Raw genomic sequence first — 14,480 nt, 5'->3', positions numbered from 1 at the left:
TACATTATTGTTTTGTATTTGGTTTGGTAAGATTTATTGAGTTAAACTTCAGTCCCTACATAATTTCTCTATCTTAATTGAATATTATCCTGTCTTCCAATAGGTATACCTGGCCCACCTGGAAAACCAGAGGTATTTGATATTTCTCGTGATGGCATGACAGTTAGCTGGTACCCACCTGAGGAAGATGGTGGCTCCCAGGTAACTGGATACATCATTGAACGTAAAGAAGTCAGGGCCGAAAGATGGGTGCGTGCTAACAAAGTTGCTGTGACAATGACAAGGTACAGATCTACTGGTCTTATTGAAGGCCTGGAATATGAACACAGAGTGACAGCCATCAATGCAAGAGGCACTGGTAAACCCAGCCGATCATCTAATCCTGCAGTTGCAATGGATCCAATTGGTATGATTTTTTTTTCTTAAATATTCTTAAATATTAAAATGTCAGTACTTTATTGCGTTACAATATTGTTGAAAAAATATAAATGTTTCTTTTTTTGCCTGACACAGAGCCACCTGGCAAACCACAGAACCCAAGAGTGACTGATACAACAAGAACATCAGTCTCCTTGGCCTGGAGCCCACCAGATGAAGAAGGAGGCTCAAAGGTCTCTGGATACCTGATTGAAATGCAAAAGGTTGATCAGTATGACTGGAAGAAATGCAACACGACTCCAACCAAGATCTGTGAATACACTCTGACTCATTTGCCACAGGGAGCTGAATACCGGTTCCGTCTAATTGCATGCAATGCTGGCGGACCAGGCGAACCTGCTGATGTGCCAGGAACAGTGAAAATTACAGAAATGCTTGGTAAGGGATTATAACATTTAAATATAAATCTGTTATTTATTCACAGTTTTTTATGTTTAATGTGTTGTATTATTATTTATTTAGCAAAACCATTATATGATTTATTGAAACTGTATTTGTGACTTTCAGAATATCCTGATTTTGACTTGGATCCCAAATACCAAGAAGGCCTTGTTGTCAGGCAGGGTGGAGTCATCAGGCTGTCTGTGCCTATTAAGGGCAAGCCTTATCCAGTTTGTAAGTGGACCAAGGAAGGGTGTGATACCACCAATAGAACTATGATTGCAACTTCAGAAACATGTACTGAGCTTGTTATCAAGGATGCTGTCAGAGAAGATTCTGGTACATATGACCTTGTTCTGGAAAATAAGTGTGGCAAGAAGGCAGTATACATCAAAGTTAAAGTAATTGGACGCCCTGATCCACCTGAAGGTCCACTTGAATTTGATGACATCCAGGCTCGTTCTATAAGAGTAAGCTGGAGAGCTCCTGCTGATGATGGTGGTTCTGATATTCTTGGATACATCATAGAGAAACGTGAAGTTCCCAAGGCAGCATGGTGCACTGTTGACTCAAGAGTGAAGGAGACTTCTGTTGTTGTCAAGGGCCTGAAGGAGAATGTAGAATACCACTTCAGGGCCACTGCTGAAAACCAATTTGGCATAAGCACATCCTTGAAGTCAGAGGAATCAGTCATACCAAAAACACCTCTATGTAAGTATTTACTGTAATGGTAAATTAAACTGTTTTAATCATACTTTAGTGTTTAAAGTGGTTAATTACATGTCTCTTCCTTCTTGTTTATAACAGGTCCACCAGAGCCTCCAAGCAACCCACCAGAAATCTTGGATGTTACTAAGAATTCCGTCAGTCTGTCATGGTCCAGGCCTAAGGATGATGGTGGTTCCCGTGTCACTGGCTATTACATCGACCATAAAGAGATGTCTATGGATAACTGGGTCAGGCACAACAAGACTCACGTCACTACCACCATGTATACTGTGACAGGACTTGTACCTGATGCAGAATACCAGTTCCGTGTTGTTGCCCAAAATGATATTGGTATTAGCGAGCCAGGTCCATCATCTGATCCAACTGTATGCAAGGATCCATTTGGTAAGTAATTGTTTTTTTTTCTGTAAATGCAAGCTGTTGAGCCTGATTCCACACTTTGGAACTGAAAGTAATATTTTCTGTATTTTTTTTTTTAGATAAACCAAGTCAACCAGGAGAAATTGACATCATTTCCGTTATGAAGGACAGCATCACAATACATTGGGAGTGTCCAGAGTGTGATGGTGGCAAGGAGATAATTGGATACTGGATTGAATATCGCCAGTCAGGAGACAGTGCTTGGAAGAAATGCCACAAGGAGATGCTGAAGGACAGACAGTTTACCATGGGTGGTCTCCAAGAGGCTACAGAATATGAATTCAGAATTTTTGCTGAGAATGAGACCGGCATCAGCAGGCCACGCAGAACCGATGTGGCTATTAAGACTAAATTATCCGGTAGGTGTCATTTTTACATTCATTTTATTTATCAATATTAGACAGTTTATATTCTGATTTCTTTCTTTCTATTTTAATATAATATTTATATTTTACATTTACAGTTGGAGAAGCTCCCAGTATCAGACAAGAAATGCAAGAGGTCACAACTAAACTGGGCGACCCAGCCCAACTTACATGCCAGATTATCGGCAGACCTCTTCCTGAAATTAAGTGGTTCAGATATGGCAAAGAACTGATACAGAGTCACAAATACAAGATGAGTTCTGATGGACGCAATCATTCACTGACTGTGTCAACAGAAGAGCAGGAAGATGAAGGCTTGTATACTTGCAGAGCTATCAATGATGCTGGTGAAACTGAAACCAGTGGTAAACTGTTCCTACAGGCCCCCCCACAATTCCATTCTGGATTCCCGCTGAAGGACACATATTGTGTTGATACTGGAACAAGCCTTCGCATCCATGTTGTGTATATTGGACGCCCAGTACCATCTATCTCATGGTTCCATGGCAAGAAACCTCTAACAGAGTCTGAAAATGTTACTATTGAAAATACTGAGAACTATACTCACCTTGTCATCAGAAATGTACAACGTAAGAGCCATGCTGGAAGATACAAAGTGCAGCTCAGTAACATCTTAGGATCGGTTGACACTGTGCTTCGTGTTGAAATACAAGGTAATTATTCTTGCATACAAAGATAAAAAAGAGATTTACAGATATTCCTCTGTAAATTGTATGTGTAGACATTACATGTATCCTTGTTTGTTTGTTTTTTCAGATAAACCAGCTATTCCAGAAGGACCAATTGTTGTTGATGCACTGCTGAAGAACTCTGTAGTAATCAGCTGGAAACCACCAGCAGATGATGGTGGAGCAACAATTACCAACTACATTGTGGAGAAGCGTGAAGCAAAGGAAGGTGAAGAGTGGCATCTGGTCTCATCTTCTATCTCTGGCACATCTTGTAGAATTGTGAACCTTTCAGAAAATGCTGGATATTACTTCCGTGTTTCTGCTCAGAACCAGTATGGTACCAGTGAAATATTGGAAATTCCATCTATTGTCATCATTAAGAGTCCATTTGGTAAGTATTTTTCCAAGAGAAGAAACATGTTTATTTATATACACACAGATTAAAAATTGTCAATTATAATTTTTTGTTATTATCTTATTTCATAGAAAAACCTGGAATCCCAGCCCAACCTATGTCAACCGGTGTAACAAAAGACTCATGTGTTGTGTCTTGGAAGCCCCCTGTCAGTGATGGTGGTGCCAAAATCAGAAACTACAATCTTGAGAAACGTGAAAAGAAACAGAACAAATGGATTGCTGTGACAACTGATGAAATCCATGAAACCGTATATACCGTCAAAGGCCTTACTGAAGGATTAGAATATGAATTCCGTGTAAAATGTGAAAACCTTGGTGGTGAGAGTGATTGGAGTGAAGTATCAGAACCTATAATTCCAAAATCAGATGTTGTAATCCATGCACCACAGTTCAAAGACGAGCTGAGAAACCTTAATGTAAAATACCAGAGCAATGCCACTTTCGTTTGCAAGATCACTGGATTTCCTAAACCTGTTGTCAAATGGTTCAAGCAGGGCAAAGAGATTTTGCCTGATGGTACAAAGATCAAAGTCCAAGAGTTCAAGGGAGGTTATTACCAACTTGTTATTACTGCAGTTACTGCAGATGACTCTACTGTGTACCAGGTCAGAGCCACTAACCAAGGAGGATCCATTTCAGCCACTGTCTCCTTGGATGTTGAAGGTTAGTAGACTACTTTTTCTGGCTTGTATATATTCATTTAAAAAGAAGTACTCTTATTATTTTTAGTATAATCTACTGTATAATATGTTTTTCCCTGCATTCCTTTTTTGCAGTTCCTGCAAAGATTCACTTGCCTAAACATCTGGAAGGCATGGGAGCTGTCCATGCCCTCCGTGGTGAAGTGATTAGCATTAAGATTCCTTTCAGTGGAAGACCTGACCCAGTAATTACATGGCAGAAGGGACAAGATCTTATTGACAATAATGGGTACTACCAAGTTATTGTGACAAGATCATTTACATCCCTGGTATTCCCTAATGGAGTAGATAGGAAAGATGCTGGTTTCTACATCGTATGTGCCAAGAACAGATTTGGCATTGATCAGCAAACAGTTGAACTGGATGTTGCTGATGTACCTGATCCACCAAGAGGCATTAAGGCTAGTGATATTTCAAGGGATTCAGTCTGCCTGACTTGGTGTGCCCCAGCTAATGATGGTGGAAGCAAAGTCACCAGCTACATTATTGAGAAGTGTGCTACCACTGCAGAGAGATGGCTCCGTGTTGGACAGGCACGCGAAACTCGCTACACTGTCATCAATCTTTTTGGCAAGACAAGCTACCAGTTCCGTGTAATTGCTGAAAACAAGTTTGGTCAGAGCCAGCCATCTGATCCAACTGAACCTGTTGTCACAAAGGAAGATAAGACAAGAATGCTTAACTATGATGAAGAAGTTGATGAAACCAGAGAAATCTCTTCAGGCAAAGCACATCACTCAGCCACAAAAGAACTGCATAACAACTACATGATTGCTGAGGAACTTGGACGTGGACAGTTTGGCATTGTTCATCGTTGTGTTGAAATCAGTTCAAAGAAGACCCACATGGCCAAATTTGTCAAAGTAAAGGGTGCTGATCAGGCTTTGATTAAGAAGGAAATTGCCACACTTAATATTGTTCGCCACAAGAATTTCCTGTATCTGCATGAGTCTTTTGAAAGCCTTGAAGAATTAGTTATGATCTTTGAGTTCATTTCAGGAGTAGACATATTTGAGCGTCTTAGTACTCTAAACTTTGAGCTCAGTGAAAAAGAAATTATAAATTACACCCGCCAAGTCTGCGAAGCTCTTGAGTACTTACATAGCAAAAGTTATGGTCACTTTGACATTAGGCCTGAAAATATTGTTTACACCACAAGAAAGAGCCAGTCAATAAAGATAATTGATGTTGGCCAGGCTAAATATTTGAAACCTGGAGAAAACCTGAGAATTCAGTTCACTGCACCCGAATATTGCGCACCTGAGATCCATCTCCATGACATGGTCAGCACAGTCACTGATATGTGGTCAGTAGGTTCTCTGGTTTATGTCCTTCTGAGTGGCCTTAATCCATTTGCCTCTGAAACTAACCAACAGATGATAGAAAGCATCAATAATGCTGAGTACAGTTTCGATGATGAAGCCTTTAAGGATGTGAGTCTTGAAGCACTCGACTTTGTTGACCGCTTGTTTGTTAAAGAGCGGAAAAATCGTATGACAGCTGCTGAGGCCCTTGAACATCCCTGGCTGAAACAGAAGACAGAGAAGATTAGTACCAAATCCATCAAGACTCTGAGACATAGAAGGTACTATCAGAGCTTAGTTAAAAAGGAATGGAATGTTGTTGTCTCTGCAGCCCGCATCGCTTCTGGTGGTGCAATCAGAAGTCAGAGAGGTGTAACAGTAGCTAAAGTAAAGGTTGCACCCATTGAAATTGGCCCAGTTACAAGCCAGATTATGCATGCAATGTCTGAAGAAGGAGGACATGCCAAATATGTGTGCAGGATTGAAAACTATGATGAGTCAACTGAAGTAACATGGTACTATGGTGTAAGACAGCTGGAAAGCAGTGATAAGTACGAGATAAGCTACCAGGATGGAGTAGCCATCATGTATGTTAAAGACATACACAGATCAGATGATGGCACCTACAGATGCAAAGTTTTTAATGACTATGGAGAAGCTAGCTCATATGCAGAGCTGTTTGTTGAGGGTGTGAGAGAATACCATGAATACTTCAAGGGACGCACTGTGAAGAAAGTGAAACGCAGGGTGGATACTTCTAGACTGCTAGAGAGACCACCAGAGTTTACTCTGCCATTATACAACAGATCTGCATATGTTGGTGATGATGTACGATTTGGAGTAACCATAACAGTACACCCAGAGCCTCGTGTGACTTGGTTGAAGTCTGGTCAGAAGATCAGGCCTGGTGAAGATGATAAGAAATATACCTTTAAAACCGATAAGGGTCTTTATCAGCTTATCATTCACAATGTACAACCAGAGGATGATACAGATTACACAGTTGTAGCTCGTAACAGATTTGGGGAAGACAGCTGTAAGGCTAGACTGACTGTAACACCTCACCCTGCCACAGCTGATAACACAATGAGACCAATGTTTAAACGTTTGCTAGCAAATTTAGAATGCAAAGAAGGCCAGAGTGTTCGCTTTGAATTAAGAGTGTCTGGAACACCAGCTCCTTCCTTAAAATGGGAGAAGGATGGCACTCCCTTGGCATTTGGTCCTCAAATTGAGGTTATTCATGAAGGTCTAGATTACTATGTCTTACAAATTCGAGATTCTCTGCCAGAAGATTCTGGTACTTACAGAGTCATTGCTACCAATTCAGCAGGATCTGCAAGCTGCCAGTCAACGCTGAAGGTGGAACGTGTGACCTATACCAAACGAGAATACAAAAGCAAAGACGACAAAGAAGTACATGTTCAGAAACAAATTGACAAGACATTAAGATTGGCTGAAATTCTTGCTGGTGTTGAGGCTGTGCCACTAACACCTGTAGCACAACAGGCTTTGAGAGAAGCAGCAATTCTGTATAAGCCAGCTGTAAGCACCAAGAAGGTACAGGGTGAGTTTGATGTCTCAAAAGAAGAAAAGAAAAAGAGAGCAGAAGAAAAGAGGATGCGTATGCCATATGATGTTCCAGAGCCTCGTGTGCATGCACCAACAGCTCTTGAGGAAGACAAAGAGATTAAACACTTTGTACCCTTATCAGACATGAGATGGTACAAAAAACTACGTGACCAATATGAAATGCCAGAACCATTAGAGAAGATTGTTCAGAAACGACCAAAACGTATCAGGCTTTCTAGATGGGAGCAATTCTATGTTATGCCTCTGCCACGATTCACTGACCAATACAAACCTAAGTGGCGCATCCCTATGGAATCACAAGATGACCTAGAAACGGTAAGACCATCTCGTCACCGCACACCATCTCCTGAGTATGAAGCTTATTATAGACCAAGAAGAAGGTCTCTTGGAGATCTTTCAGATGAAGAGCTCCTGCTTCCAGTTGATGATTACTTGTCAATGAAAAGAACTGAAGAAGAAAGATTGCGCCTGGAGGAGGAACTGGAACTAGGCTTTTCTGCATCACCACCTAGCCGCAGCCCTGTACGCTTTGAATTGTCTGCTCTCCGCTATCCATCAGCAAGGGCCCCTGTGACCTTGGATACAGATGAGGAAGATGGGGTCCACAAATATACAAAATATCACATACCATCCAGGCATGAAGCTGGCCCAAGCTATTCTGATCTCCGTCAACGACATGATGCGGCTACATACAGACCTCCAAGACAAAAGCAGAGAGTATTTGAAGACAAGGAAGATGAAGAACTGCTCCGTCCTGTTGCTACAACCCAAAGAATTGCCATGTACAAAAGTGAAATGAAACGCATGGAACATGAAGAAAAAACAAGGGTCTGTAGAAGGGAGAGGGACGTTCTGGAAGTTACAGCAGAAGGCTTGGAAGTGACTGAAAAGGTGAGCACAGAGTCCACATCTGTCTCACGCTTACGAAGGAGAAGGCGGTCACTGTCACCAACATACATTGAATTGATGCGCCCTGTATCTGAATTGATAAGGCCCCGTCCACGTCCAGCTCCTGTATCTCATGTAGAAACACCAGAAAGAAGATCACCCACTCCGGAAAGAACACGTCCACGTTCTCCCAGTCCTGTATCTAGTGAAAGATCTGTCTCCAGGTCTGAGAGAACTGCAAGATTTGACATCTTCTCCAAATACGAGTCAAGAAAAGCAGCTTTGAAAACTGAAAAGAAATACGAAGTTGTGAGTCAACAGCCTTTCAGTCTTGATCATGCCCCTCGTATTACTCTCAGAATGCGTTCTCACCGTGTGCCATGTGGCCAGAACACCAGATTTACATTAAATGCTCAGGCCAAACCAACAGCTGAAGTCAAATGGTACCATAACGGCCAAGAGATTGAAGAAAGCAACAAGATACGCTTCACCAACACTAGCGGGGTTTTGACTCTAGAGGTTCTGAACTGCCAGAAAGAAGACAGTGGAACATATCGTGTTGTGTGTTCAAATTACAAGGGAGAAGCTTCTGATTATGCAACATTAGATGTCTCAGAGGGGGAATATTCCACCTATTTGTCTCGTCGCAAGGATGAGGAACCTCCTGAACCACGTGTTCCGGAAATGACAAAGACAGATCTTTACCATGTATCCTCAATGAAGAGAACTTCATCTTCTGAGACAACCACAGAAATGAAAGAGACCAAAACAAAAGTGACTGAAGCAAAGGAATCTGTTATGTATGAAGAGTATGCTTCTGATGAAAAGAAAGTTAAAACTTTAGAAGTCAAAACGGTAGAAGAAAAAAGTGTTCAGGAAAAAGTAAAGACAAACCTTCCAGCTAGAATCCTTACTCTACCCCAGTCTGTTACAGTCTCAGAAGGAGACTCTGCCAGATTTGCTTGTGACATTGATGGAGAGCCAGCCCCCAGTGTGACTTGGATGCATGCTAAAAAAACTATTGTATCCTCGAGTCGCCACCAGGTGACAACAACACAGTACAAGTCTACCTTTGAAATTGTGTCTGTTGAGTCATCTGATGAAGGCAACTACACTGTGGTGGTAGAAAACTCTGAAGGAAAACAAGAAGCTCAGTTTGTTCTAGTCATTCGCAGAGCTTTAGCTAAAGAGAAAGTGATCACATCACCACCCACAGTTAAGTCCCCAGAGCCCCGTGTAAAATCTCCAGAGCCCCATGTAAAATCTCCAGAAGCAATCAAGTCTCCCAAAAGAGTGAAATCACCTGAGCCAGTTACTACTCCTCGAAGAGTTAAATCTCCACCAACAGTCAGGACACCTTCTGCAGAGAGAGTTGAATTGCCAGCAACAACTCCTCCCAAGATTGTCCAGCAACTGAAGGCTGAAGCATCTGACGATAAAGTAAAGATGACATGTGTAGCTGAAAGCTCTGCCTTGAATGTAAAAGAAGTAGTATGGTACAAGGATGGCAAGAAACTAATGGAGAGCAGTCACCACCAGTTTAATTATTCTGCTGATGGCACTTACAATCTCAGCATCCATGGTATTACTGGGGCTGATCAGGGAGAATATGCTTGTGAAATTATTGGAGAAGCAGGTGTCACCAGAACATCTTTCTCATTTGTGGGTCAAGTTTTCAAAAGTATTTACACTAAAGTGACATCATTTATGGAGGCAAAAGCAACGACTCAGAAAACAGAAGTTCTGACAACTGACTCAAAACCATTTTTCACAACTGGTCTCAGTGACGTGACAGTATCTGCTGATGCAACTGTGAAGCTGACAGTGAGAGTTACTGGGGAACCTAAACCAACTATTCTGTGGTTCAGGGATGGAAAGGTGAGATTTTAAGAACTGTTTTATTAATTTAATTGTGTTCATAACAAATATTGGTTGTGATTGTTGGAAAGGTTTATTGTTAAAACATTTTTGCATTTGCTTTTTTAGACTCTTTCTCAAGGTGGGAAGTATGAACTTTTTGAAGAGCAAGGATCAGTACACCTGAAAATCTCTAAATCAGGGGTATCTGACAGTGGAGTGTACAAATGCACTGCCACCAATTCTACAGGATCTGTATCCACAAGTTGTAAAGTGACAATCCAAGGTATGTGGCACGTTATATTGATTTGTTATTTTTGTTGTCTGTTGTATAAGCCTATATTAGTAGTAGTAGTAGTAGTTGTTGTTGTTGTTGTAATAGTCATTGTGGTAGTAGTCATAATTGTAGTATTTGTAACAGTAGTCATAATTGTAGTTATTCTTAATATTATTATTTAAATTGATGCAATACATTTTTATTTTCTGTTTTTCAGCTTCAAAGGCAACTACTGAAGCACTCAGAGTTGCCACCAAAACCCAGTCTGTGTCAGCTTCTCATGAACAAATGGAAGTTACAGAACAGATTGTTAAAAAGGACATTGTTTACGAAGAAGTCAAAACAGCTTACACAGAAACAAAGGTGTCTCGCTCCCAGATGACCGTGTCTGAGGGTCAAAAGGTTATACTGAAAGCCAACATTTCAGGAGCATCCAATATAAAATGGGTCCTAAACGGAGTTGAGTTAGCTAACTCAGAGCAATACAGATACGGTGTGTCTGGGGGTGATCAGACTTTAACTATCAAGAAGGTTAGCCACAAAGAAGGAGGAAGTCTTACTTGTGAGGCTGAAACAGAACATGGACTTGTCAAGTGTCATTTTGAAATAACAGTCACTCAGAAACGTTCAGATGCACCTTCTTTTATTGTGCAACCTAAGTCCCAGAATGTCAACGAAGGACAAAATGTGATCATTACATGTGAAGTTACTGGAGAGCCTTCTCCTGAAGTAGAGTGGCTTAAAGACAACATGACAGTAAGCATTCCTTCACTGGTTTGGCAGATTTTAAACGTAAACGCATAATTTCAAGCTAACACAAAACATATTTATTTTTCGTTTTAGATATCTATGTCCTCCAATATGAAATTGAGCCGGTCTAAAAATGTGTTTACATTGGAAATTCATAATGCAGCAGTTGCAGACAGTGGAAAGTACACGGTCAAAGCCAAAAATATGTATGGACAGTGCTCTGCCACAGCATCCTTAAATGTACTTGGTAAGTTAATGTTTTTTTTTTATTGTGTTACACTGCTTTTGATATTTAATTGTGTTTACTGCAATGTTATCCAAGTTTCAAACATTATTTTAAAAGAAACTTGTGCTCACCTCAGTATAAAACAGACCAAAGCACTTAAGGCCAAGAGCATTAACATTGTCGTCATTGTACTAATATGTGGACAGATTGTTTATTTGGCTATAGCACTTGTAATTTATTTTAACTAATCAAGTGGTAACATTTTCATCCTTATTGACACCCCATTAATAACTTTGATCTAGTATATTCTACATACATTTATGAGATTACCAAGGTAAAAAAATGATTCCAAACATGTATTTATCAAATGATATGCAAATTAGCTATTTACTCTAGCATTTAAATATAAAATGGGGTAATTTACACAATAGTCTTGGAACATACATTTGTGAATACTAAGGTGCCTTTTTATGCCCACTTATTAATTTTTCATCCATCCCATTGGAATTGGCTTGACATTCCTATTCTCAGTGCTGCAAGGCTACACAGGTAAAACACTGTATAGGAGACAAGAATAGGCAAGCCTGGGGCTAAAATATCTACTGTTATCCTGTAGCTCAGTGCTAAATGTTAATACATGGCCTTAAATGCTTTGATATTTTACACAAGCCTGCTACTTAAGAACATACAGTATGTATGGCATGACAAATACGTGGAGTGGAATTTAGACACAAAATGCATTAATTTAAATATATATAATTTGAATAATGGATAACGTGTTATATAAAATAGTTTTGTGTTTAATGCTTGGAGTTCTATACAATCAGACTGCTTCACCATCTACTTTAATGTCACTGTCGTGTTCCTTTGTTTGCTATGTTCTCACAGCCCTGGTTGAAGAACCTGTCAAACAATTACTTTTGGAGAAAAGTGCTGCTGCAAGCATGCAAGAACATTTCTCTTCTAAGTCAGTCCACATGGCTGCCTCTATGCAGGAGTCCTCTTTCAGCAGCTCCAGCATGAGTGAAGTTAAATTTGCAAGCATGTCTGCAAGTAGCATGTCTTCCATGAAAGAGTCTGTTGTAGCAATGAGTTCCAGCAGTGTCATGGGAATGTCAAGTCTGTCACACATAGAAGGGTCTACTAGCAGAATGCTTAAACATGGTGTTAAAGGTGAGAAACGAAATGGGTATAGTATAAACATTTGGTATATTTCAGAGCTTGTTTAGAATTTTGTATTCACGCTGAGGTTTCTTTCCAATATAATTGTTTTTCAAAACAGGAGCAGCACCAAAAATTGAAGCTCTCCCAGAAGACATCAGCATAGAGAAAGGAAAGGTTCTTACAGTGGCCTGTGCTTTCTCTGGGGAACCAGTTCCAGATATTGAATGGTCCCATGGTGGCAAGACCCTTTCAAGCGAAGAGAAGAGTGGCAGATTCCACGTTGAAACTACAGAAGATCTTACCACACTCATCATCACAAGCGTCAAGGAAAACGACGCTGGGCAGTACATTCTAAAACTGTCAAATGAGCTTGGTTCTGACAGTGCAACTGTGAATATTAGCATTCGATCAATGTAAAAATGAGAACATGTCTATTTTCTCACTATGCCTTACCTATTTATTGATTATTTAATTAACATTGACTTAACATTGTAAATATGAACTATTTTTATACATAACTTGACACTAATTTATGCCAAACTAGACAATGTCTAAATTTGTTATAGAATGTGCCATATTGAATAATTTGAATGGCATGTATGTAATGTATATAGCTGAAACTACTGGTTAAGGAAGCTTTATACCTTATTATTTGTGACATTTTAAACTGCAACCAATGAAACTTACTGGTTGCCAGGAGAAAGTTTCGGACGAAACGACTACCCTGGAAAACCTGGAATGAAACTTTGTGCCTCAACGCAATGTTGAAGTCTAAGAATACCTCAACAGGTAGAGAGGCTCCCTGTTGAAGAATACCTTATCCGAAGAAATTATGTCATGCACTATCTCCATAAGTGCAATATTATATACATTAAACATGAATACAAGACATTAAGTGCTGTTTGCATGTACCCTCCTGTAAGCAGCACCAAAATGCCTTGTATTCAAACTGACTATGTCATACTACTGTTTTTATGAGACATTATCATTATTGATCAATTGTGCAAAGTGCAAGCGGCCTGCACTTTGTACACTAAGTAAAATGTATGTGCACTGTTTCTGGCATGGGACCGCTTGGATTTGCTTTAAAGTAACATCACCTGGCCATACCCTCAAACCTGAAAGCTGTTCAAGTGCTTCTTTGCAGAAGCAGTGCCACCTCTTGGCGGTTCATAGAAGTGTATTGTGTGTGTGTTTGTGTGATACAATTAGATTTTAGCATGGTCTATTTTAAGAGCAACCAAGAAACAAGAGAACCACAGTTATAAAACATCTGCTGTGTTTAAAGAAAAATATGTTAAAGATACACCTTGGACTTTGATTTGTTTTAATTTCATTTATCTAGCACTTATTTAGAACCTCCTTGAGATTTATTATGTTTTTAATTGAATAAAGCATGTTTTCTGCACATCAAAATGACTCATTCTTTCTTATTATTTATTTATTTATTTATTTATTTATTTATTTGGCAAGTGCCTTTATCCAAGGCTACTTACAGGTGTCACCGGGCAGTACAGGGTTACAATGCAAGATTAATATTTAAGTACAGTATAGTTTACAATAAGTGCAATAATACTACTAAAATACAATATGAATTAGAATGCAACAAGTTAGGATTACAACAGGTTACATCTACAATGACATATTAGTAATGCAATAGTGCAAGGATAGTGCATCAGCTGAGGATTCAGTAATATGGTGCTTAGGTCAGGCAAGTCCTGTGCATAGCAGGAGGGGTGGATCAAGAGATCTACAAGTGTAGTTTAACAGGTGGGTCTTGAGGAGGTGGCGGCGCAGTCCTGAAGTTCTCCAGTAGCTGCTTTCACCACACAGTGGCTAGAGAACAGACAGAGTCGGCACAGCAGGATGGAGAGTGGAGGGAAGGCATGACCAGTTGGCCAGTAGAGGAGGAGTGGGGAGTGCAAGAGGGGGTGTAGGGAGACACGAGGGATTAGAGGTAGGAGGGGGCAGTGTGGATGCCCATATGCCAAAGTGAACAAACCCTAATATTGTAATTCATTAATAACTGTGTGTGTGTGTGTGTGTGTATATATATATATATATATATATATATATATATATATATATATATATATATATATATATATATATATATATATATATATTCAAATTGTTTGCGCTAGATACATTGCTTAGTTCATTTCAAAATGTGGCTATCCCATTTGTTTTGTTGTAAGGATGAAAAAAAATCTTTGAAGTAAACTTGAGTTTTTCAGAATACATTTCTGACTCTATAGATGAATAGAAGCTCCTGGAA

The 14,480-nt window shown here is 39.8% G+C and overlaps 1 protein-coding gene across 1 annotated transcript in view; it reads left to right on the top strand.

Annotated features, from left to right (window-relative positions):
• Positions 1-13,618, top strand: part of LOC117973129 (titin-like) — a 165,968-nt gene extending 152,350 nt beyond the window's left edge. Inside the window, 14 exon segments of the mRNA XM_059031325.1 lie at positions 104-406; positions 514-816; positions 946-1,530; positions 1,627-1,932; positions 2,028-2,327; positions 2,432-3,007; positions 3,111-3,416; positions 3,512-4,105; positions 4,219-9,806; positions 9,915-10,071; positions 10,280-10,818; positions 10,906-11,059; positions 11,927-12,211; positions 12,321-13,618. Of these exon segments, the coding sequence (XP_058887308.1) occupies positions 104-406; positions 514-816; positions 946-1,530; positions 1,627-1,932; positions 2,028-2,327; positions 2,432-3,007; positions 3,111-3,416; positions 3,512-4,105; positions 4,219-9,806; positions 9,915-10,071; positions 10,280-10,818; positions 10,906-11,059; positions 11,927-12,211; positions 12,321-12,619 (10,295 nt within the window). The 3' untranslated portion in view covers positions 12,620-13,618.
• The last annotated feature ends 862 nt before the right edge of the window (positions 13,619-14,480 follow it).

Source organism: Acipenser ruthenus, chromosome 10 (assembly GCF_902713425.1).
Source record: "Acipenser ruthenus chromosome 10, fAciRut3.2 maternal haplotype, whole genome shotgun sequence".
NCBI lineage: Eukaryota > Metazoa > Chordata > Actinopteri > Acipenseriformes > Acipenseridae > Acipenser > Acipenser ruthenus.
This window is presented reverse-complemented; position numbering and strand designations above follow the sequence as displayed.